The sequence below is a fragment of the Colobus angolensis genome, unplaced genomic scaffold (assembly GCF_000951035.1).
Source record: "Colobus angolensis palliatus isolate OR3802 unplaced genomic scaffold, Cang.pa_1.0 Scaffold309, whole genome shotgun sequence".
Taxonomy (NCBI): domain Eukaryota; kingdom Metazoa; phylum Chordata; class Mammalia; order Primates; family Cercopithecidae; genus Colobus; species Colobus angolensis.
In genome coordinates this window covers 1561477-1587663 of record NW_012116366.1, presented here as the reverse complement: position 1 = coordinate 1587663, position 26187 = coordinate 1561477, and the positions used below count along the sequence as shown (strand labels likewise).

General features: G+C 39.3%; 2 protein-coding genes across 5 annotated transcripts in view; one reads left to right on the top strand and one right to left on the bottom strand.

Moving 5' to 3' along the window:
• Positions 1-26187, top strand: part of ASB3 (ankyrin repeat and SOCS box containing 3) — a 116308-nt gene that overhangs the window by 569 nt on the left and 89552 nt on the right. For 2 of the 4 annotated variants that reach the window (XM_011950574.1, XM_011950575.1), the window contains exon 2: positions 23570-23778. The exons of 1 other annotated variant lie outside the window; for it this stretch is intronic. In XM_011950574.1, coding sequence (XP_011805964.1) covers positions 23583-23778 — 196 coding nt within the window. In that variant the 5' untranslated portion in view covers positions 23570-23582. Of the gene's footprint in view, positions 1-20963; positions 21083-23569; positions 23779-26187 lie in introns of those variants that run through there. One more of the 4 variants, XM_011950573.1, reaches the window with a different exon arrangement.
• On the bottom strand, positions 14485-21412 carry CHAC2 (ChaC, cation transport regulator homolog 2 (E. coli)). The gene is made up of 3 exons (XM_011950571.1): positions 21174-21412; positions 17378-17413; positions 14485-14868 (listed from the first exon to the last, which is right to left on the bottom strand). The coding sequence occupies exons 1-3, from the start codon at positions 21306-21308 to the stop codon at positions 14485-14487; spliced, it is 555 nt and encodes a 184-aa protein (XP_011805961.1). The 5' UTR covers positions 21309-21412.

The following is a 26187-nucleotide window of genomic DNA, read 5'->3' as shown; positions in this document are numbered from 1 at the left end:
CCCGCCATCTCCCGGTAGGAGAATCCCGCGAGCCTCCGAATTTGGCATGGTGGGAGACTCTCGTGGAATGGACAGCTAGACATTACATACAGTCCTACATTTTTTACCCCAAGTGGGGCTCCTCCGTCTCTAGATTGAAGTGTTGGGATGTTGTTTTATCAAGGAAGCCGATAAGGTTCATTATGTGAGGTTCAGCACCAGATGAATGTGTGGTTATGAACTAAGTCACGTCTGACTGCTTCCCCAAATTAAACAAAAAGTTTTGGTTTCCCCTCCCCCTTTTCAGAAAAAATGCCGTTGTCTGTTTTGATCTCCAATATGATGGACATACAGTGTTGGCTTTAGAGCAATTACCATTCTCTTCCTGCGAGGTTGGAAAAGCTCTACAGTCTTGCTAGATCTGTTAAAGACTGGTCGCCCTCACTTCCTCAGATTTGAACCAAATCAAAAAGCAGGAAGAACAGCCCCATTTTCTATCTGTAAAAATTTATTTTTAACATAAGGAATCCATAGTCTCAAAGAAAATAACTTTGTTCAGAATTGTTATTCGCTAATTATATTCAGCACTTCTTATTAATGCTTAATATGTTCCAGACTACTGGGATTTTTGTTGTTGGTTGTTTGTTCTGAGATAGAGTCTCGCTCCGTCACCCAGGCTGGAGTGCAGAGGCATAATCTCGGCTCACTGCAACCTCCGCCTCCCGAGTTCAAGGGATTTTCCTTTTTCTCAGCTTTCCCAGTAGTTGGGATTACAGGTGCGTGCCACCACACCCTAATTTTTGTATTTTTAGTAGAGACAGGGTTTCACCATGTTAGCCAGGCTGGTCTTGAACTCCTGACCTCGGGTGATCCACCCTCCTCTGCCTTCCAAAGTGCTGGGATTACAGGCCTGAGCCACTGTGCCCGGCTCCACTGGGATTGGTAAAATGGCAAATAAATGGGTTTCTGTCTTCGGTCTCAGTCTAGCCAGGGAGATTGTACAAACAAATAATTGCAAACTATTATGGTAGTAATAACAGTTAACTTCCTTTTTTTTTTTTTTTTTTTTAGCATTTATTCTGTGCTAAGCACTAGTCTTAAGTCATGAAGGAAAAGAGATGTACTTGACTAAATAAAAATGAAAACTTTCTGTGATGTCCTGTTTTAACATTTAGAACTATAGTGATTGAATCTGTGTTCAATACAGCTGATATTCAAGTAAGAGGGGACTTAAGTAAAATAATTTCTGGTATTGGTAAGTGCTGCGAAGAAACTAGGGTTTTGTGAAAGAGAATACCCGTGGGATGTGTTGCTTTTAGTACGTAGGGCAGAGGAGACTTCTGTGAGGAAGTGACATCTAAGCTGTGACTTGAATGATGAGAAGGGAGCCAGACAGATTTCCGGGCAGAGGCCCTGAGGCAGGAATGAGCTTGATGTGTTGGAGTGATAGAAGGAAGGCCGGTGTGGCTGGAGTGTAAGAGGAAGGTGGTAGAAGTTTGAGAAGCAGAAAAAGGCCAGGGAGACACAGCTCTGTAGGCAGGAGAGTGGACAGGACCCGGTGTACATTTGTGGAGATCATTCTGGCTGCTGTGTGGAAAATTGATTATAGGGGGTGTTGTGGGTTGAATTGTGTTCCCCAAAAAGATATGTTTAAGTCCTATCCCCTAGAACCTGTGAGTGTGAACTTACTTGGGATAGGGTCTTTGCAAATGTAATTCAAGTAAGGATGAGGTCATACTGAATCGAAGGAGGCCCTAATCCAATGACTGGTATCTTTATAAGAAGCGGGAAATTTGAATACAGATGGAGACACAAGGAGAATGCCATGCCATGAAGGAGGAGGCAGAGATTGGGGTATGTGTCTGTAAGCCAAGGAACGCTAAAGATTGCCAGTAATCACTATAAGCTAGGAAGAGGCAAGGAAGAATCCTTCTCTAGAGCTTTCAGAGAGAGAATAGCCCTGCTGATGTCTTGATTTCTGACCTCCAGTTTCTAGAATTGTGAGAGAATCAATTTATGTTGTCTAAGCTGCTCAGTTTGTGGTAATTTATTACAGCAGCCTCAGGAAGGTAATAGGGGGTGAGACAAGTCTCAACCAATTTAGAAGTTTATTTTACCAAGGTTAAGGACATGTCATTGACACAGCCTCAGGAGGTCCTGACAGCATGTGCCCAAAGTGGTCGGGCTACACTTGGGTTTTATACATTTTAAGGAGCCATAAGACATCAATCAATACAAGTCTTCTATGCTTTATTTATAGGTTGATTCTTAAACATTGAAAACCTCTCAACTATTTACCATATTATAATTATGCAGTCATCATTCACTATAAAACCAGTAAGTATGATTGCATCTGCAGAGAAAAAATGTAATTCTACCTCTGCCAATTAAGGTATCCTATTAGCTTCCTAATAATGGCACTATATTTGCTAAAATAAATTCATTTTGCCCCTGAAGCTATCTTTCCAGCTCTGACACGTGTGATTTAGACTAGTTGCTTTCCAAGTCAGTTGCATACCTGTTTTCTGAGATTTCTTTGTATCACGCGTGGGTTAGGTCTACTGCTTTATGTATTCCATGTCCTCATTTGTCACAGTTTTTTTTCCCACCTTGTTGGGGTAAAACTAAGCATTTTTTTTCAGAAAGGATTAAACAGGTAATTTAATTTCCACAGGCTTCATATGTCTGAAAATGCCTTTACCTTTCCTGCTCGTTTAATGATAGCTTGGGAATAGACTTAGTCCACAATCATTTTGTTTCCTTCAAAACTTGGAAGACATTTTATTGCTTTTTAGCGTCTAGTGTATCTGATGACAAGTCTAATGCCGTCTCTTTCTTTTGCAGGTATCATACTTTTTTCTCTGGAAGATTTTATTAGACTGTTTTCTTTATCGTTGGTTCTGTGATATTTTATCAGAGTGTTTCTAGGTGGTGAATCTTTTTTCATTCATCCTTCTTGGCACTCTATGAGTCCTGTTTTTCACTTCTGGAAAATTTTCTTCTTTTATTTCTTTAATTATGTTCTTACATTTTCTCTATTCTATTCAGAATTTAGATACATTCTTTCACATACATTTAGATAGATTCTTCCAAATACAGAGGGAAAAATATAGAAAGAAAAAATATATAATATGAAGGATCAATCCAAGAGGACCATTTCCTTGACTTTCAGTTTTTTTCACTTTCTTTTTCAGTGTTTTTTTCCCCCACAGTTTCTAGTTACTGATTTTTAATGGATGCATTGTTCTCATGACATGAATTTCTTTGAGGATAACACTTATAACTTTTAAATATTTATCCCCCATTCCTGGAAATAGCTCTACTTCTTTCAGGTCAATTGTTTATTTTCATCCTTTTCTGTTGAGATTTTCCTTAAAAAAAAAAAAAAAAAACCTTGGCCTGGCATAGTGGCTCACACCTGTAATCCCAGCACTTTGGGAGATTACCTGAGGTCGGGAGGTCGAGACCAGCATGGCCAACATGGTGAAACCCTGTCTCTCTGAAAATACAAAAATTAGCCGAAGTCCTGGCAGGCTCCTGCAATTCCAGCTACTCAAGAGGCTGGTGCGGGAGAATCACTTAAACCTGGGAGACGGAGGTTGCAGTGAGCCAAGATTGCACCATTGCAGTCCAGCCTGGGTGACAAGAGTGAAACTTCATCTCAAAAAAAACAAAAAAATTATTGAGCTCTTTTGTAAGTGAGCAGGGTACTAGCTGTTGGGTCTCACTTTAGGGTCCTTGAGAGAAGTGCAAGAAACAAATTGCCTCTTTCCTCCTCTCCTTCTACCCTGTACCCAAGTAAGGAATGCTTTGTTATGGAACATGAGGATGCTCAAATGCTTCCAGGGTAGACTGTTTTATTTATTTATTTATTTATTTTATTTTTTATTATACTTTAAGTTCTAGGGTACATGTGCATAGCGTGCAGGTTTGTTACATATGTATACTTGTGCCATGTTGGTGTGCTGTACCCATCAACTCGTCAGCACCCATCAATTCATCATTTATATCAGGTATAACTCCCCAATGCAATCCCTCCCCCCTCCCCCCCTCCCCATGATAGGCCCCAGTGTGTGATGTTCCCCTTCCCGAGTCCAAGTGATCTCATTGTTCAGTAAATTAAAAAGAGCAACAACAACAAAATAGATGTGGTTTTAGCCAGACACGAATACTGTTACTGCCAGGCTTTTTATGTGTAAAGGGCTGTGTTAAAAAGTTTGATTTGCTGTTTCATATAAATCTTATAATAATTCTGATTTTAGTCCTACATCATTCTTCTTCTTCTGTTTCTAAGATTGGTACATCTCCAGGCTCTGCTGGCAAGAATGTCTTCTGCATTGCTATAGCCTTCTCATGTATGCATGTGTGTTTGTTCTGGACTGCAGTTTTCTCTGCACTGGCTTAAACCTCAATATGATCCCACCTGCTTTCTCTTCCAGAATGAATGAATGCATTTCAGTGGGATTTTGTTAGGAAGCGGAGGAAAATGTATGTGCTTAGTTTGTCTTGCATAGAGTGAGTAATCCATTTTTTTTTTTTTTGAGGCAGTGTCTCGCTTTGTCACCCGGCTGGAGTGCAGTTGCGTGATCACTGCTCACTGCCACCTCAACCTCTGGGGCTCAAGCAATCCTCCCATCACCTCAGCCTTCTCAGTAGCTGGGACTACAGGTGTGCACCAGCCTGCCTAGCTAATTATTTTATTTTTTGAATTCTTGGTTTCCCAGAGTGTTGGGATTACAGATGTGAGCCATGGCAACCAGCCAGTATTTGCTGAATAAATCAATGCTGTTGAGAAAATTGGGCAAAGCATACTGCTGTTTAAAAAGAAAATTATGGCTGTAGGATATAGGTGATTAGGTGAATCTTTTAAATCCTGTTTTAAAAAGTCCTATTTTTATTTTGTCCTATTTTAGAAAAGAATCTCAGCCAGGCGTGGTGGCTCACGCCTGTAATCCCAGCACTTTGGGAGGCTGAGGTAGGCGAATCACCTGAGGTTGGGAGTTCGAGACTAGCCTGACCAACTTGGAGAAACCTTGTCTCTACTAAAGATAGAAAATTAGCCAGGCGTGGTGGCACATGCCTGTAATCCCAGCTACTCTGGAGGCTGAGGCAGGAGAATTGCTTGAACCTTGAGAGGTGGATGCTGCGGTGAGCCGAGATGGTGCCATTGCACTACTCCAGCCTGGGTAACGAGAGTGAAACTCCCTCTCTAAAAAAAAAGAAAAGAAAACAATCTCAATGGGGTTAAGCCCTACCAATGGAGTTACAAAATGAGGTAACTACCATCTCTCACTTTTTTTTTTGGAGACAGAGTCTCACTTTGTTGCCTAGGCTAGAGTGCAGTGGCATGATTTTGGCTCGTTGTAGTCTCAACCTCCTGGGCTAAAGTGATCCTCTCACCTCAGCCTCCTCAGTAGCTGGGACTACAGGTGTGCGCCACTATGCTTGGCTAAATTTTTTTGTATTTTTTTGTAAGAGATAAGGTTTTGCCGTGTTGCCCAAGCTGGTCTCCAACTCCTGGGCTCAAGTGATCTGCCCCCTCAAGCCTCCCAAAGTGCTGGGATTACAGGTGTGAACCACTGTGCCTGGCTGCCTTTTTTGTTCTTTTTAAAATTGTAGGCCTTAATTTCATTTTGTTCCTATTCAGTGCTTAGCATAGTGCCTAGCATATTGAAAATGTTCAATAAATGATACTACGTTTGTTTTACTTAAACTCTTTGCCTCTCATTTTCATCATCATAGAAAATAAGGATTAAATGAGTTAATATACATAAAGCACTTGGTATAGATTCTAGCATATAGTTAGTGCTACATAAGTGTTAACCATTACTCTCTGACACATGAACACCTTTTTGTTTTTTTCCTGTGAAGCTTTCTCTGATTCTACTACTTTGAACTGGTAATTTGTCTTTCTGTATTCTGCTTGTATTTTATTTATTTGTTATTAGTTTTAGAGACAGAGTATTGCTGTGTTGCTCAGGCTGAAGTGCAGGGGCATTATGATATCTCACTGCAGCCTTGAACTTCTGGGCTCAAGAGATCCTTCTGCTTCATTCTCCAGAGTAGCTAGGACTGCAGACATGTGCCACTATGCCCAGCTGATTTTTACATTTTTGTGGAGACGTGGTCTCACTGTATCGCCCAGGCTGGTCTCAAACTACTGACTTCAAGTGATTCCCTTGCTTTGGCCTCCCAAATTGCTGATATTACAGGCATGAGCACCATACCCATCCCTCTGCTTGTATTTTATATCACATCTTTTATATTAAATAACATAGATTTGTTTGTTTGTTTGTTTGTTTTTTTGAGATGGAGAGTCTCACTTTGTCGCCCAGGCTGGAGTGCAGTGGTGCGATCTTGGCTCACTGCAAGCTCCGCCTCCCGGGTTCACGCCATTCTCCTGCCTCAGTCTCCCGAGTAGCTGGGACTACAGGCACCCGCCACCATGCCCAGCTAATTTTTTGTATTTTTAGTAGAGACGGGGTTTCACTGTGATAGCAAGGATGGTCTCAGTCTCCTGACCTCGTGATCCTCCCGCCTTGGCCTCCCAAAGTGCTGGGATTACAGGCGTGAGCCACTGTGCCCAGCCTTGTTTGTTTCTCCACGAAATATGATTCTTGATAGCTGGGGACTATCTTAGTTATTTTGGTGGTCTCAGTGCATAGTCATTGCTTGCCACCTATCATTAGTTCTCTCATTTGAGCTAAGTCTTACGGAATGAGGAGGGTGGTGTGATTGGAGCACGAGGGGCAGGGGAGTACATCAGTGGGAAGTGAAATTTGACAAATACACTGACACCACCAGATTGACCAGATTGTAAATAGTTGAATGCCAGATTAAAGGATTTGAATTTATTTTATATGCAGTAGGAAGGGATTTTTGATTACTGACCTTAGTTCCATATTTTAGGAAAGTAATTATGAGTGCAGAGTAGAGCATGTATTGGAAAGAGGAAAAGAGATTAGAAACAAGAAGAATATGTAAGAAACTCTGGCTCTTGACTTATGATAAGACTCTTTAGTTGAGAATCTTTCAGCATGTAACCTTTTACTATCATGTAACCTTTTAAGCTTTATCACAAAAAGGCTTCGGGGCTTCCTTGGTAACTTCATTTTGACTTTGTTAAAAGAAAAACTTTAGACAAAATGAATTTTGTCTGAAGACAGAATTTATTTTTGTGTTAAAGGATTAATGAGTGAGGCAGCACCCAAAACTAGAAGAAATTCAGGGAGCTCTGTTTTAATAGTGTAAGCAGCAGACCTTTGCAGGCTGAATATGGAAGTGAAGTAAAGAAATTACTTGATTGGACTGGGCATGGTGGCTTACACCTGTAATCCCAGCATTTTGGGAAGCTGAGGTAGGCGGATCACTTGAGATGAGGAGTTCAAGACCAGCCTGGGCAACATGGTGAAACTCCATCTCTACAAAGAATTCAAAAATTAGCCAGGCATGGTGGCACATGCCAGTAGTCCCAGCTACTTGGGAGGCTGAGGTGGGAGGATTGCTTGAGCCTGGGAGGTTGAGGCTGCAGTGAGCTGTGATTGTGCCACTGCACTCCAGCCTGGGCAACACAGCGAGACCCTGTCTGAAAAAAAAAAAATTACTTGATTGTCATAGCTACTTGTTTGTCTTATTTGGGTACAATCTGGCAGAAAGTTGCTCATTAGAGAATAGTTGTTGGTTTCTGATTAAAATTAAGTTGTGACATCCTATGTATTGGGAGGAAATATTTGCAAGCCATACATATGATAAGGGGTTAACATTCAGAATATAAAAGGAACTCAAATAACTCTATAGAAAGAATACAAATAATCCAATTAAAAAATGGGCAAGGAACCTGTATAGACATTTCTCAAAAGAAGACATACAAATGGCCAACAGATACATGAAAAGATGCTCAACATTACTAATCATCAGGGAAATGCAAATTAAAACCACAATGAGATGTCACCCCAACACGTGTCAGAATGACTGTTATCAAACAGATGAAAGATAAGTGTTGGTGAGGATATGGAGAAAGGGGAAACTTTGTACACTGTTAATGGCAGTGTAAATTAGTACAGCCATTATGGAAAACAATGGAGGTTCCTCAAAAACCTAAAAATAGAATTACCATATGATCCAGCAATCCATCTTCTGGGTATTTACCTAAAAGATTGGAAATCAATATGTTGAAGAGATATCTGCATTCCCATGTTCATTGCAGCATTAATCACGATAGCCAAGACATGGAATCAACCTAAGTGTCCTTTGACAGATGAATGGATAAAGAAATATGTGGCATACATACTCTGTGGAGTACTATTCAGCCTTAAAAATGAAAGAAATTTTGTCATTTGTGACAACATGGATGGATTGGAGAACTTTAAGCAAAATGAGATAAGCCAAGTACAGGCAGATAAACACCGTATGGGCTTACTTATATATTTAATCTAAAACGCTTGAACTAAAAGAAAAAGAGAGTAGAACAGTGGTTACTGGGGTAGGGGGAAGGCATGGGGGAATGGGGAGATGAAAGTCAAAGGGGAGGAATTTTTTTCTTTGAGATATGTTGCACAGTATGGTGAATATAGTGACTAATAATGTACACTTTATACTTGCTAAGAGTAAATTTCAAAAGTTTTCACTACAAAAAATAAATATTTGCGGTGATGGATATGTTAATTAGATTGATTTAATTATTCCACATTGTATTCATAAATCATCACTTTGTACCCCATAAATATGAAACTATAGTCAGTTGATAATTAAAAAATAAAAAGCAAAGATTAAGTTTTGTTTTACTATTTACATTGGGCTTCAGTTTGCTTACATAGGAACCCATCTTAGCCTAATGGCCTTCCAATTAAAGATTGCTTACACTTTTTTTTTTTTTTTTGAGACAAGAATCCCACTCTGTTGCCCAGGCTGGAATGCAGTGGCGTGATCTTGGCTCACTGCAGCCTCTTCCTCCCGGGTTCAAACCATTATCCTGACTTAGCCTCCTAAGTAGCTGGGACTTCAGGTGCCTGCCACCATGCCTGGCTAATTTTTTTATATTTTGAGTAGAGATGGGGTTTTGCCATATTGGTCAGGCTGGTCTCGAACTCCTGACCTCAGGTGAGCCACCCGCCTTGGTCTCCCAAAGTGCTGGGATTACAGGCGTGAGCCACCACACCTAGCCAAGATTGCTTATACTTTTTAAAAAATATTATATATATATTGTTTTTAGTAAAACAAAAGGTAAAATTTAATATTGAAAAGGCACAAACACATTTTGTATATATTGTGAAAATACCATCTGTTTTCTCCAAAAGCTTATAAATTGATGCGAGTATCATAAACCTGTTTCTTTTTTTCCTGTACTAAGTATGTTCAACATTTAATGTGTATTATGTGCAGGGAGGTAATGTGGGACCAAATTTTCTAGTTGGGAAAGGAGATGAGTACTGGCTTTAGTACAATAAGTTTCCATGCTTGTGTAGCACAACTGGAGATGCCTTCATGTAACAGACATATGAAGAGGTTGAGAGAGTAGGCTGGAGATTGGAAGCTGTCCGAGTAAAATTGAAGCATAAGATTTGATGAGTTTGTGTATCTGATAAAGAATAGTGTACGAATTGTAATTGGAAGCACAATGACATGTTTTTGTCTTTGGCTTTAGTGACATGGGATGCTTGATCACTAGTGTCTGATCACTAGTGTCTGATGCACCATAGTAGCACGAAAATTGAAATCTTTGGGTTCAATGAGGAAGTGGTCATTGAAGACTTGATACTACAATGATTGAGTGGTTTGGCAGAGTAAAGTTGAATTGGAAAGGGATTAAGATGAGTTGATAAGGAAGTGAAGCACTATGTAGTTAAAAAATTTCTGTGAAGAATAAGAAAGCTGGAAGAACACAAGAAACTGTAGGATTAGTGGTGGTTTTTCCAGTTACAGTGTGTGTACATGTGTGGGTGAACCATTTATAAAGAGAAGGAGGCTCAGTACAATTAAGTAAAACAATCAAGAAAATGAAATTGAAATATACTATTTTAGAAAGGTAAAATGAACTGAAAAAACCCCTGAAATCCAATAAAGCTAATTTTCATCATATAAATTTGACATACAGAATAAAAATTTTAGTACTGTAGTTGTCTTAGGAAAAGTTAAAATTCTTTGACATAGTAGCCACAAGATTACAAAATCTTTGAGTCTGTAATATATGCTTAGAGTGAATTCAAGGTTTTATTTTAGTTTTTTGAGACAGGATCTTGCTCTGTTGCCCAGCCTGGACTGCAGTGGTGTGATCATGGCTCACTGCAGCCTCGAACTCCTGGGTTCAGGCAATACTCCTGCCTCAGCCTTTTGAGTAGCTGGGCCTACAGGTGCATGCCACTACACCCGGCTAATTTTTAAATTTTTTTATAGAGACAGGGTGCTGTTCTGTTGCTCTGGCTGGTCTCTAGTTCCTAGCCTGAAGTGATCCTCCCTTCACAGCATCCCAAAGTACTATGATTACAGGTGTGAGCCACTACACTGGCCAAATTCAAGGTTTTAGAAATCCATAAAAATAGATTGCTAAAAGCTTAATTACTAGAGAATGCAGTCAATATTTTTCCTGAAAAAAGATAGGCATAACAGGAACATTTGATAGGTAAGTTTTAACATGATGTGATGAAAGAGAATTTTAAAGCACATTTATCATCTAATTGCCTGGAAAGAAAGAACCAGAGATGGTAAATTACAAATATGATGCTTACATTGATATTCACAACTACCCAGGATGTAAGGATATGTACTTACTCATTGAGAGAGTATTCTCTGAATTTGTAATTTAAAAACGAGGTATCTATGGAAAAGAGAAATCTAATATAGTGAAATGTTGACTGGAAAATGTTTGAAAAATATCTAATAGACCAAATATGGTTCTGGCATGATTGTAATCATTAGGAGTCTTGAAGAGATACTGAACCCATGATACTCTGAATATGTGATACTCTGAATATGTGAATGTGTGATATATTTGAAATAATATTTATTAAGTATATCAGTCATTGTATAATGTTTTACATATATTAAAAGTAAATAGGCACTTTAAAGACATATAAAGAAATATACATTTCAGGTACTTGATTAGAAAATTAAAAATTTTGCCATTCAAGATGAATACATATTAAAAGACAATGATCAAACTTTTAAAGTCAGTCATAATGAAATGAGTCATGTTCATGCTTTTAAATATTCAGAGTTGACATCATCATAATCTTTGTTTCCCTAAATGATAACTTTACATATGGAGATAGTGGCATTTAGACGCTTACAGTTCTTGTGAATGTATTGTTTGGGAGTGAGAAAAAGTATTATAATAGTGTAGGAGTACAAAGACTAACTTCTAAAAATTTAATCTGAGATTTAAAAGGAAATTTTAGTTTCTTTTCTAAATGTAGGGTTCACACACTTTTCTTGAATTTCTAAAACTGAACACCTCTCTAATATTTCTTTTTTTTTTTTTTTTTGAGACGGAGTCTCGCTCTGTCGCCCAGGCTGGAGCGCAGTGGCCGGATCTCAGCTCACTGCAAGCTCCGCCTCCTGGGTTTATGCCATTCTCCTGCCTCAGCCTCCCGAGTAGCTGGGACTACAGGTGCCTGCCACCTCGCCCGGCTAGTTTTTTGTATTTTTTAGTAGAGACGAGGTTTCACCGTGTTAGCCAGGATGGTCTCGATCTTCTGACCTCGTGATCCGCCCGTCTCGGCCTCCCAAAGTGCTGGGATTACAGGCTTGAGCCACCGCGCCCGGCCACCTCTCTAATATTTCTATTGTGAGGAATGAGAATCTGAGTTTTGTGTTACATGTAATTAGGGCAGAAGGAGAGAAAATGTTTTGAAAGTGAGATGAGGGCTGTAAAGAGAGACTTGAGCTTTGCTAAGAAAACGAAAATATGTAAGTAATTTGGCACCAGAGTTTTGTTTCTTCCTAGCTTGGAGGCTGCAAACCCCAGCTTCTGATAATGGAATTTAACTTCTCCATTTCAGTCAGGTTTCTCCCCATCCTAACGAAAATGAATATCCCTTCCCTGGGCTGGGAGATTGAACACAATCTCCCTGTAAGTGATGATGGTATACCACGTGTATATTCACAAATCTTCTAGTTTAACTTCTAATGGAAAACCTAGAAAGATGTATAAATGGGGATCCCAAAGTAATCCCTCCCTCTTGATATTTTGTAAGCTAGTTATTAAGTGGTATTGACTTTGAGGAGTCACGTACTCCTTTGGACTTTGTAAAATGAAAAACTAGATCTCTGCATTGACTATCATGATTCTGAGCATGTCAATCTTAGATAGGCTCATTATATTTGTGGGAATATATACACATCTGTCAAAATTAACTCAAACATCTTTATGTAACCAGTTACATACTATTTCATTATACACATGAAATTAATCATTAATCTGGTTTAATCATTAATCTTGTTTACCTTCTGAAAAAACAAGCAGGGTAGTAAGAAAAGTTAAGTTCATATGGGTTTTTAAAAACATATCATAGAAGAATCCTGTGCTCCAAAGTCAGAGCAACCTGGATTTTAGCCATGTTAGATGCATAACTGAGTGCAAGTTACAATGGAAACAAGCTAGAGGAATTACCCAAAAAATGAGGACATATGCCTCTGTATGTAAAGTGCCTAGCACATCCTTATGAGATATTCATTAATAAATTTATCACCCTTTCTCTTTTACAGGACAAGTTAAATGCCTTCTGGAAAACTAATATTTAAAATGTTGGAAGATATTTAAAGTAGTTATGTAGCTGAGTAAATTACTAAGATATTAAACAGGAAAACATGAAAAGGACATGTAGGACAGTTTTATGTGAAAAACTTCTGTACTAATTATTAATCATGACTGGGTTTAAGGAGCTTTTAGTAAGTATCATATTACATTTAGTTTTATACTGAAGTTTTTATGGTGAAAGATTCTAGAGAGATTATATATCCTATTGAGAAAGAAATAACCTATAATCAGGAATAACCTGAATAGTTTGTATCAAAATTAATTCTGTGTGAGTTAATAATTTGTTTCCTAGTTGAGTAGCAGCATACACCCAATTGATACTCTTCTTTAGGTGACAAGATAAAAGAAAAAAAAAGTTATGTACAAATGATCAGGTAATGCTACTTCTTAAAAAAATACAATCTATGCATGTAAAAAAATGGCACTTGTAGCCCATAAATTTATACAAATAAAAAATTATAGGCCAGGCATGGTGGCTCACACCTGTAATCCCAGCACTTTGGGAGGCTGAGGTGAGTGGATCACCTGAGGTTAGGAGTTCGAGACCAGCTTGGCCAACATGGTGAAACCCCGTCTCTACTAAAAATAAAATTAGTTGGGTGTGGTGGCACGTGCCTGTAATCCCAGCTACCCGGGAGGCTGAGGCAGGAGAATCCCTTGAACTTGGGAAGTGGAGGCTGCAGTGAGCTGAGACTGGCACCACTGCACTCCAGCCTAGGCAACAGAGCGATACTTGGTCTCAAAAAACAAAACAAAATTATAATTCCAGGAAGTGCCTGTTCTTGGCTTCTGCCAGAGGTTACACTTTCCAGCCTGTGGAATGGCCAGACTGCAGGCTGCAAAGAAAAAAAAAAATACACACACACACACACACACACACACACACACATCGAGAGAGTGAGAGAGAGAGAGAGAAAGACAAAGAATTCCAAAAGCTGTTTTAAAAACTAAATTTTCATTATATATGCCATTAATTTGTATTATGAAAAAACCCATCTTTTTCAGTTTTGGTATAAGATTAATACAAAGTGAGTGACAGACCACATCATTAGTGATCACGATTTGTATAATGTAATTTATGCTTTTTACCTTCCATATAGTAAAATGCCTTTATTTAAAAAAGAAGAGGTACAGTACATTACACTTCCAATGAAATTTTTATATTTAAAAAAAGCCAATTTTTGGCTTAAAACTGAAAGGGTTTCATTTAATACCTGAATAATAAGGAAATTCACAATTAAGGCTGAAATACTGTTCATATTATTGTGTATTTCTAATCACATTATTTTAAGCTTGTATATTTTAAACCATGGTTACAGAATTGTATAGGAATATATTGAAGGCATAACCTTATGTTTATTGGACTTTTGGTTTAATTCTTTAGAACTTCAACATAGTATTAGGATATGAAACAGGATTATTGTTACTCTGATAAAAACAAGACTGAACTGAGTCCTTCACTGTATTTTTCTAAATAACTTACTTCTAATGAGTAAGTGTTCAATAGCATAAAGTTAGGAAATCTTTACGTTATTAAAATTTGAATTTTTCTTTCACTGTATCCCATTCTTTTGAATATATGTGTTTTAGGACATTTCCAGTTAAAATACAAGTTTAGATAATATCCTGACTACATTAAAAATAAGATCTTTAAGTAAACGTATTTCCAAATCATATTGCCATCGTGCACTGAAGATAATTCTCCGAAGACTAAAAGCTCTGCTTGTTTAGAAAAGTCAATGATTAGTTCTTTATATGCAATTGAGGTTCTGTTTCTCTTCTAAACGTTCCTTTACTAATTTTTCCAAAGCGAAAAGATGCTCATCTGCTTCTTCTGGCACAAGGTTCCTAATAGAATTTGCAAGTTCAAAAAGATATTCTGTATTTCTTCCACTTGGACCAGCTGCATTAAAAATTTGTTCAGCAATGTCTTCCAGAGGTGCAGGACCAAGATAATTAGGATTATCACATGTTCCAATATATAGTAATACGCTGAATGGTTTTGTTGTGGAATCTTTTGGATAAAAAATGACCGTTGTGGTTCTGTAGCCTCCTTTCTCTCTGAAGTCAAGGTATGCTTTTACTTCTTCTTCCTTTCCTACTGGCAATCTGTAAGCAACACCCCATACACATCCCTGTTGAAAAATGAAAAGAATACAGTAGTATTTATAAGGCTAATTAAAATAAATGAAGATAGGTTGTGATTTAAGAAGTATCTCATATATTCTTTTCTGTTTGTTTTTGAGATGAAGTCTTGTCTGTTGCCCAGGCTGTGGTGTAGTGGCACGATCTTGGCTCACTGCAACCTCAGCCTCCCGGGTTCAAGCAATTCTCCTGCCTCAGCCTCCCGAGTGACTGGGATTACAGGAATGCACCACCATGCCCAGCTAATTTTGTATTTTTAGTAGAGAAGGGGTTTTGTCATGTTGGCCAGGCTGGTCTCGAACTCCTGACCTCAAGTGATCTGCCTGCCTCGGCCTCCCAATGTGCTGGGATTACAGGCGTCAGCCACTATGCCTGGCCATATCTTGTATATTCCTAAAAGTGGGCTGGGAGCCGTGGCTCACACCTGTAATACCAGCACTTTGGGGGCCTAGGCGGGTGGATCCCGAGGTCAGGAGTGCAAGACCAGCCTGGCCAAGATGGTGAAATCCTGTCTTTACTAAAAATACAAAAATTAGGTGCGGTGGCAGGCACTTGTAATCCCAGCTACTCGGGAGGCTGAGGCAGGAGGATGGCTTGAACGTGGGTGGCAGAGGTGGCAGTGAACTGAGATCGCGCCACTGAACTCCAGCCTGGGTAATGGAGTGAGACTGTCTCAAAAACAAACCAACCAACCAAAAAAGTCAATACAGTTTTTCTTCACTTAAAGTACACAGAAGAACATACTAAACAATAAAGGAAATAAGCACTTTAAAATCTCCATTGTGAATAATTTCTTTGTATCATAGGCACAGCAAGATATTTTATCTTAAATTTTTTTAAAATTTGGTCTTTTATTTATTTATTTATTTTTTTGAGACGGAGTCTCGCTCTGTCACCCACGCTGGAATGCTGTGGCCAGATCTCAGCTCACTGCAAGCTCCGCCTCCCGAGTTCACGCCATTCTCCTGCCTCAGCCTCCCAGGTAGCTGGGACTGCAGGCGTCGCCACCTCGCCCGGCTAGTTTTTTGTAGTTTTTAGTAGAGACGAGGTTTCACCGTGTTAGCCAGGATGGTCTCGATCTCCTGACCTCGCGATCCGCCCGTCTCGGCCTCCCAAAGTGCTGGGATTACAGGCCTGAGCCACCGCGCCTGGCCTGGTCTTTTTTTTAAATAATGAGACTGAAATGAAAAATACGAGGCTTTCACTTGGTTATTAAAAAATTCTAGAAACAAAGTGCCATTTGTTTATTAACTGTTTAATTAGGAGTTATTAGTTACTAGTTTGAAGGTCTTTTTTATAAATGCTTTTCATAGTATAAATTATGAAAGCATTTCCTAATCCACACCATTGTTTATCTGCCATTACTAACTGCTTGATTTTTGTTTATTAAAGTTCTTTCCAAAGTTAAACATTTAATTTCACAATATAAAATTCTGAATCTGTACCCCAATAAAATGATTGAAAATATTTAAGAAACTGAGGTTGTTGGTTAAATAAAACTTTCTGGTGCTCCAAACCAGTTTTAAAATCACAGGTGCTACTGGGGTCTACTGGAGGGCGGAGGATGGGAGCAGGGAGAAGATCTAGAAAAATAACTAATCGATACTAGGCTTAATGTTAATACCTGGATGATTAAATCATCTGTACAATAAACCCCTATGACACATGTTTACCTATGTAACAAACTTGCACATCCTGCACATGTACTTCTGAACTTAAAAAAAACAAAAACAAAACACAACACAGAAGTGCTATTGATACAATTAAGCAATAAAGAAAATAATTCCTCACTTAGATTTCTGCTGAAAATGAGACTAGTAGCAAAAGTGAAGAGAGCTTTTAAGAGTTCCATTTAATTATTGGTGGTGGTCTGGCTGTCCGGGGGCTATTTCCATTAATGTCAAAGGGGACCACAAAATTCTAATAAACTTGTTTTTAAAAAAAACCCATGACCAGGTGCGGTGGCTCACGCCTGTAATCCCAGCACTTTGGGAGGATGAGGCGGGCGAATCACGAGGTCAGGAGATTGAAAGCATCCTGGCTAACATGGTGAAACCCTGTCTCTACTAAAAATACAAAAAATTAGCCGGCGCGGTGGCAGGCACTTGTAGTCCCAGCTACTCGGGAGGCTGAGGCAGGAGAATGGCGTGAACCCGGGAGGCGGAGCTTGCAGTGAGCCGAGATCGCGCCACTGCACTCCAGCCTGGGCGAGAGAGCGAGACTCCGTCTCAAACAACAACAACAACAACAAAAACCCCACAAAAACGAAAACTACATGCCATTTGTTTGTACATTGTTGTCTACCTTGCACTCTGCATTCTAACTTTTCCTACTGGCCTCATTTTTCACAAACACGAAAAAAACCCACAAATACAGAGAAGAATTCTAAACTTAGGGTAGTTCAAATTGTCTGTACTGATTGTTAATCAAATTGAAACTGAGAAACATCTCAACATTTTATAAAATTAAAATTATACAAAAAGAATATTTATACCATACCGCAGGATCTTCAACAAGAGTCACAACTCTTCCAGGCTGTTTTGAAAAAGGTAAACAAATTTTTTTTCTGAATTAATAAAGTTCATTAAGTAGCTGAGTATTAGCAACATTTTTGACATGGACTATATGAACTATATTTGCTTATAAGAAGCACTATTTGTTAAGCAGTTATTTTTTATGATAAAGCTAAAGTGAATTAAGAGAACCTACCTCATCTAGAGACTGTGTTGGCCTTATTTCTAAAAGATTTCCATGAATTTATACATATTAGGTATATTATATTCACTTTACATGGATATATTGGAAAACATACCAGTAACTAAAGGTCATCTAAAATGAAAGGCAAATGGAAGCAGTAATTATAAATATTCTGGTTTTTCCCTTAGGAACAAGCCTAGGCTGGAGTGCAATGGTGCAATCTCGGCTCACTGCAACCTCCAACTCCCGGGTTTAAGCGATTCTCTCACATCAGCCTCCCGAGTAACTGGGATTACACGTGCCCGCCACCATGCCCAGCTAATTTTTGTATTTTTAGTAGAGACAGGGGTTTCACCATGTTGGCCAGGTTGGTATGGAACTCCTGACCTTAAGTAATCCACCCGCCTTGGCCTCCCAAAGTGCTTGGATTACAGGCCTGAGCCACTGCGCCTGGCCTATAGTTTTATTAGAGAAAAAAAAAAAAAAATGACATAAAGGGTGTTTTCCTATATATAGGGAAGTGACTTTCAAACTTTTAGTGTAGATCAAAATGACCTAGAGGGCTTGACAAACACATTGTGAGGCCACACATCAGAGTTTCTGATTCTGTAGGTCTGGAGCTGTCTAAGAATTTGCATTTGTAACAACTTCTCGCTGATTTCAGAAATTGTTTTGGGGCTCATACTTTAAGAACCACTGTTTTTAAGTGCTAGAGATTGAGTGATTTACAATTCTGAGTTATGAAGGGTTCTTACCTTTCTGTATATGGTAATGGTGCTTCAAGGTAGGCATTCCTTTTACATTCATAAATGAACTTTACTTTGCCCTACTGAAAGGTCAGTATTAGAACTGGCCTATTCGTTTAGTTCTTATATGGAACAATCACTTGTGTTCTAGGCAATTTTATTTTCCCATTCTGGTTTTAACACAGGTCAGTTAACAATATTATGGAAACTTTCACTTTTTACTATTCAGCTTGAGGTTGAAATGATATATTATGAAGCCAAAACAAGTTTTATTTGTTTTCCCATTTCAAAGACTGATAAAACAATCTTTGTTTATAAATGGAAAGCCTTAGAGAAAGTTCAGACTTGGAATGTTCCATAATTTAAGGCACAAAGGTGACACATATCAGTGCCTGCTTTCTTTTTTTTTTTCTTTTTTAAATAAAAGTCATCCACAGAGTACCAAAGGCTGTATGTGTACTGATACCTTAACATCATTTGTGGGAATGTTGAGTCATAAGCCACAATTTTACCTACTTGTGTGGCCAGTGTCTGGCACATAGTGAGCCTAAATCATACAGGCATTTGTGTCATCTTTGTTGCTATTTCCTTCTAGTCTTTATCTGTTCATATAGATAATTCGTAATCATGGAACACATGGGATTTTGGATTATGATTTCTCATTTAATTTTCCTGTTAGTCTTCTCATACATTTTAATAGTTGCATAATACTGTGTCATTGATGAACTATAAACACTCCTGTGTTCTTGGACATTTAGATTTCTGACTTGTTTTTAAGATAATGCTACAGTGAGGATACATATATTGGTGAGGGTCAAGTAGATGTTGCCATATTATTTTCAATTTCAAAGTTAATTAGAAATTATTTATGAATACCTACTGTGTGCTATGGAGAAGAGGAACTCTTGATTCTTGGTTCCAGTAGCTTATACTGTCATTCTAGAATGCAAACTAACATATGAAATAAATAGAGCTTATGGACTAAGTATGGTATTAAGGTGCAGTGAGTCTTAGGTGATCAGAAATAACTTTTTTTTTTAGCTCCTTTTTTTTTTTTGAGACAGAGTTTCACTCTTGTTGCTCAAGCTGGAGTGCAGTGGTACGATCTCGGCTCACCTCAACCTCTGCCTCTCGGGTACAAGTAATTCTCCTGCCTCAGCCTCCAGAGTAGCTGGGACTACTGGCGTGCACCACCACGCCCAGCTAATTTTGTATTTTTAGTAGAGACGGGGTTTCTCCATGTTGGTCAGACTGGTCTTGAACTCCTGACCTCAGGGGATCCACCTGCCTTGGCCTCCTAAAGTGCTGGGATTATAGGCGGGAACCACTGTGCCTGGCCCAGCTCCTTTCTCCTTTTAAAAAATCATGGACTGTTGTGTTGACTAGGCAATTTCTGATCATCAGTCTGTTCTGACAGCATACATATCTGAATGTGTTATGTAATACACTGTACGTTTTGGTCAAGACTAGAGTAATAAAGTATGTTGTTATAGCCATATACATAAATATTTAATATTTGGCCATTATAATTGGAGGCTGGGCTAAAGTTTTTCTCTTCAGAATGGCAATTTTAAATATTTGTATCAAAACTGACAATTCTCAATCTCCTGGCCTCAAGCAGTTCTCGTGGCTTAAACTTCCAAAGTGTTGAGATCACAGGCGTAGCCACTGGGCCCCGCCAAAACTGACAACTCAGAAGCCATTTTATTTAGCTTAATTCTTTAACGTCTTGAATATTGTTTTAGAACATTCTTGGAGATACTTTGTCCATGACATTTCTGTTGTTCTATAAATGTGCATTTACCTTAAGCCATTTGCCTCTTTTCAGGTCATTGTGTCCAATGTCCCAATAGGCCAGTATAGTCTACTTAAAAGCCAAATTCTTAATTGACCAACTGTAGTTGAGATAGAATGGTTTCTAACTCAGCTTCTTTTCGTGATTTTAATCCCGTGTCTCTTTTATGAGCAGGTGCAAACTACTTTAGAGCTTTGATCTTTTCCCCTTTCCATTGACCAATTTCCAAATTATTACTTACCTCAGTCTTAGTTTTCCTTATGGGTTAGTAGTTTTGTAGCCAGTACAAAGCTGATTTGCATAAGCAATGAGCTGCTGCTAATTCTCTATACATATATTAATGCCTTTGTATGACCGACTGAAAAGTGGATCAAAGAACTTACATTTCACATTATGAGAAGCATCAAGAAAGTAACATTAAAATAATGCTGGATATAGTAATGAGTTTGGTACTGTGTTACTTATATAACCAGAACTTCATTTAACTTCGCTAGTACCTGAAAACCAAAGTGAGTTCCTCAATAACTACAGAAAATTTCGGAAACTCGTTCTGCAATCCTAGGTGTCAGAAAATAAAACTTTTGAAAGATGTAAAGAAATCCTGTAAGTAACATGCACGCTTAATCGCAAACCCATGAAAGTCGGCTAGAACGCAGAAATGCTAACAAGTTTTATTGCTAAAAAGCTGAATTTGCAACTTGATTTTACTATTTCAACTATGTAGTGACATGAAAATTCATCTTCCCGCCAGTGGGATTTTTTTTCCCCTCTCCGCACTCAGCCTGGCGCGAGCTCGTGTGCCTGTGCCCGCGCTTCTCGCCGCCTCTAGAAACTAACCACCGGCATCTTAAGCAGCCTCCGAAGGAGTGCCCGGTCTGGGTTAGAGATGGCGGGCAGGTGGCAGGGAAAATCTACAGAAATAAGTGTTACCCCAAGCCATGTGCTTGGCCCCCATGAAGCGCTAAGGTGTGGTTCCCTAGAGTGTGGGTGCTGTGTGTGGAGTTGGGGAGCGGGGGTCCGGGGGGCAGTAAGTGTGGGGAGCTAGCCGGCGCCTCACCTTGCCGGGGACCCCGCGGTGGTCCGTGCTGCCCTGCCAGAAGCGCCTGCTGTAGTTTGTGATGTATCCGACCAGCTTGTCCTGATAGGGGAAATCCACCTTCCAGATCAGGGACCCGTAACCAAAAACCCACATCTTTTCGCGGCTCCTCTGCCACGGCGACGGTGAACCCTAGCTGTCGCCGCGCCGCGGGAGACTGCAGCCTCCGGTAAGCGAGTAACCGGCTGCGCGGGGCGCAGGCGCGATGGCCACTTGGGGCGCAAAGCGCACTGGGAGTTTGGATCCAGAAAGGTTTTCCGAGTGAGTCTCAGCTTTATTTTATTTCCTTGATTAGGGAGTCAAGCGGCATTAACCTTCGGTGTAGTAAGCAACGGATTCTTTTGCAGCCTCCGTAAATCACCCTAACCTACCTTTAGTGCGCGTGTACAGAAAACTACAACACCCACAATGCTTTTTGGAGCTATTTGGCTCTGAAATTGGAACTGGACTTATTTCTAACGGGGGCGAGGAAGGAGAAAAGGGCAGAAGTCGTCGCTCGTAGTGTCGAGATACGGAGGCGGTGTACCTGCACCGCAGGCAGCACCTAGAAACACGTTTTGTTCTGCTTTGGAAATTAGATTTTTGCCTATATAACGGCAGCTGGAGGAATGTAATCCATATATGATTTTATGTTCTCAAAAGAATGTCTTTTGCCTTTCAAATAAAAGCAGGAAGTTTACAATAGAAGTTTACGCCTGTGAAAGACTATGTGTCATTTCAATGGGAATTGTTTATATATTTACATTTTACACAAATTTATTCATCTTTAGTATTATCAGTGGCTTGTTCACAAAAGAGCAGGCAGATGTTCTTAACTTGGGGCCCCTGTCAAGGCTTTGGAAACGAGCTGGGGAACCTGCTGAATTTGTGTACAAAATTTGGGGTGTACACTTTTCTGAGGGGAAACTACAGCTTTCTTGAGTTTCTCCAAGGCGTCAGGGATCCTAAAATTTTTTGAAGATCTGCTCGTTAGAGCTCTTGCTGCAAAATATTGTTTAGGAAACTCGCTTGGACTATCATGGCTGTGTCTGTGTGTGTGAAAACAGAAGCCTTAGCAAGCGATTGTTCTTTCTTGAAGATTTTTATACTATGGTCTTGAATGCTAAAACACTCAGATTCAAGGGGTATTATTTCTTTTCTTATAAAGAAATCAGCGGAAGCTGCTACCAAACAAACAAACAAACGAAAAACAAGTCTTTTCCTATTTTCTCTAAGTTGTAGTTTCAAATTGCCTGACATGTTTGCTAACCCTTCTTTTCTGAAAAATTTCAAATATACAGAAAACTTAGATAAAAAGAGTGTAATGACCAATACGTTTCATCTGGATCCAATAATTACCATTTTGCACAGTTGCTTTACTTCCTTTTTACTCTATACTTTTAAATGGAAAACATTTGAAGTAAGTTGCATGTGTTATGACATTTTACTGCCACATACTCTACATGTGTCTTATAAGAATAAGGACATTCATCCTAGAACAAGTTCCCTAAAAAAAAAGAATAAGGACATTTTCCTAATAACTGTAATGCCATTATCACATCTAAGAAAATTAACAATAGTTATGTAATCAAATATGTATTCCATATCCAAACTGCTTCATAGAGTCACTAACAAGAAATTGTGTCTTCGAGAGAGTCACGTGAGAGCTATACTGGACTCTGACTGGAGGAGAACTTGAAGTGGGCGTTGGAGGGAGATGATGATGTGGGCAAGAACTCTGTTAAGAACTTCCTGGGCTATGTAGGAAAGTGGGGCTCATCTCTTTATGGTGTTCTCTGTTGGTTTCAATATGTGCAGTCAGTAGGACTATTTGGTCAAGTGTAGAGAACCTGAGTGTTTAACCTCTTCTAGAAGGGACCAGCAGGTGCAGGAAGACTAGAATGACACCTATCTTTCACTGCTTTTGTGGACTTTTTGGGTTTAATTGTTTCCTATAGAGGGCTATATATTGAGACTGAGCGTTGCTGGTAGTTGAATGGTCATCTCTGCATAATGTAGTGTACACTGGGGATTAAGTAGAGGTGCTCTCATCAATGGAGCACCTAAGAGTACATTGTGGTGGGGTATGAACAGGAGCAGGAGCCTGCTGCATTTCCAGAGGAGGAAAGATAGAACACTTAAAAGTCCCTTCATGTTTTTAGTAGGAACATTCCAAGGAATTCTAATCTGCCAAACAGAGAAACTTCCTGGTTTAGGCACCAGCAGAGACTGTGGCATGGTAGTCACTTTCTGTATTGTGGGCCCTTCTTCAGCAGTCATGTGAGAGATACTAGACAGGCCCACCGTGATCTGCTAACCTCTAGGAGTGAAGTGTTGTTTTATTGACTATAGTATTATCCTTCTACCTTGTTTTGTAGACTGGTCAAACAAATGGATTTTACAGAGGCTTATGCGGACACATGCTCTACGGTTGGACTTGCTGCCAGGGAAGGCAATGTTAAAGCCTTAAAGAAGCTGCTTAAAAAGGGCCGAAGTGTCGATGTTGCTGATAACAGGGGATGGATGCCAATTCATGAAGCAGCTTATCACAACTCTGTAGAATGTTTGCAGATGTTAATTAATGCAGGTAAAGTAAATTTAAGGTATGGAGGCTTCGCTTACAAGCTGGGTTAATAAAACATAATAAAAATTATAGTACATAACTTATTAACAGCAATATTTGTTTCCCTTTCTATAGTCATAAAATAACTGCCTGAATTTATTTATTAAGGATAGTAAGATTACTTGCCTTGGATTCAATTAGTATGATATTCTAGTTGGACATTTTATGTGCAAGTGCCTCTGTCTGGCGTCTTTTTATTGACCGAGCTAGGTGACGTGGGAGAAGTAGTCTGCTGTTTGAATTTAAGCATTTGGTAGTTACTGGTCATGTTTATTCTTTCTTCCTTTACCAAACAGAAAGAGCAATTCTACTGAAATTGAGGATGTGTTTTGATTGAATTAATCTTTTTCTTTTTAAACACTTTTTAATACTTTTGGGAATCTTTACAACTACTTAGCATGAGTATTTACAGCACAGAAATAAGCCAGTGCTACAAACCAGTGCTATAAACTGGGTTTTCTTGTTCCTGGACAGCTAGTTGTTAAATGTTAACCAGCACGCTACTGAGTGAAGGGGACTGACTAAAGGTGAGATTCTGACATTTAGTAGAGAGGGGGTAGGAAGAAAACAGATGGTGGATTGAGCATTGCTTTGTAATAGTCATTGTGCCACATGCTCAAGTTTATCTTCTTTATCTAATATTTATAAAAGTGGTGTTAGAGGCAGTATTCTCCTCATTTTATTGGTGAAAAGACCAAGGCTCAGAGAAGCTGACTTGTAAAAGGTTACATAATAAACTAGGGCATTTGGTTTGAACCCATTTCTCTGACTCTGAAGCCCTTTTTTTCTCTCATACCATACTTCTAACATTTAATTGAATGAATTTATAGCATTCAGTTAAACTGAGGTTGACTATAATACTCTGCATTGTAACACTCAGAGAACCATTTACATTTCATTGATCATGGAAATTCAGACCCTCTTCCCTGCATACTTATCATCACCAGGTATAGGTGCTTAAAATATAGACTTCTGGGTCCATAGCTCATCAGAACTACTAATTTGTTACCTCCTGGACAGGAAAGGAAATAATCTTTACATTGTTTTTGGTAGTGGTAGGTGGTTTTTTTTTTTTTTTTTTTTGTCGTAACGGCTAAGAGATGGTAAGGCTAAACTCCCTAAATCGTACTGCAGGAAATTTGTCATGATTGTTTTTAAAATCACATGTTCAAGTGTCTAGTGTCTATTATAGTTGAGTTTTTGAAGATACTGGAAAAATAGATGTTATTCCTCTAATTTCAAATGCTTAAGATATGTTTTCAGAATCTGTTTGAAATTAACTGTAAAGCTTGAGTTCCCAGACTATTTGTAGTAACAAAGACGTGAGTTTGAATATCCTTTTCGAGGCAAAAAGCTCATTTCCAATAAACTCTTAACGTCTCTTCTTCATATCGGAATAGCATAGTTTATGTTACAGATTTTTTTCCTTTATCTGCTGAGTAAACTTGGGCATGCTTTTAGCTAAAGGGATTTGAACTGGCTGTTTAATTCATCTCTACAGTTGTCCCTCTGTATCCACAGGGAATTGGTTCCAAAATATCCACGGACACCAAAATTCATGGATGCTCCTCAAGTTCTGCAGTCTGTCCTGAAGATAGAAAAATGTCTTATACGCAGATACAGAAAGTCAGCCGTTTGCATCTGTGGGTTCCACATCCCACAGATGCTATTATCTTCCATCCCAGTTGGTCGAATCTGCAGGTGCAAAACCCATGGATACAGAGGCCAACAGTATTTCCTTTTTTTCTGAGATGGAGTCTTGCTCTGTCGCCCAGGTGGGAGTGCAGTGGTGCGATCTCAGCTCACTGCCACCTCCACCTCCCAAGTTCAAGCGGTTCTCCTGCCTTGGCCTCCCAAGTAGCTGGGACTACAGGTGCACACCACCAATGCCTGGCTAACTGTCTCACTTTGTTGCCCAGGCTGGTCTCAAACTCTTGGCTCAAGTAATCCTCCTGCCTCAGCTTCCCAAAGTGCTGGGATTACAGGTGTGATGCACCACACCTGCTGTCTTTTGTTACATAATTTTCCTACCTCCCTAATGGCTTCCTGATGTTTGATAGGTGTTCTCTCGGAAGTTAGGAATTCCCTTTCTCTCCGTATATTGTTGTGTGGGCGTGGAGGACTAGGTAAGCATACTTTGAGTCTGTATATATATTTACCCTTTCTCCTCCTCCTAATTCTAGTGTATCATGGCGCCTGTTTTTGCTAGGATGTCTTTCCCTAATAAAGAAGTGGGGCTTTCAGGCATAATTAGAAAGGCATGTGAAAAGAGTAAAGTTAGCCAGTCACAACTTAGTGGCTGGCAGAAGCATCTAGTGACTGACTGTCCTAGGACCCCTTGAATAGTGACAGATCTGGAGGACAGTTGTCCGG

Excerpts from the sequence above, each read along its gene's own strand:
- CHAC2 (XM_011950571.1), bottom strand. The coding sequence starts at position 21,308 with ATGTGGGTTTTTGGTTACGGGTCCCTGATCTGGAAGGTGGATTTCCCC. Across the intron at positions 17,414-21,173 it reads ACCGCGGGGTCCCCGGCAAG|CCTGGAAGAGTTGTGACTCT; the intron begins GTGAGGCGCCGG and ends TTTTCAAAACAG. Across the intron at positions 14,869-17,377 it reads CTCTTGTTGAAGATCCTGCG|GGATGTGTATGGGGTGTTGC; the intron begins GTATGGTATAAA and ends ATTTTTCAACAG.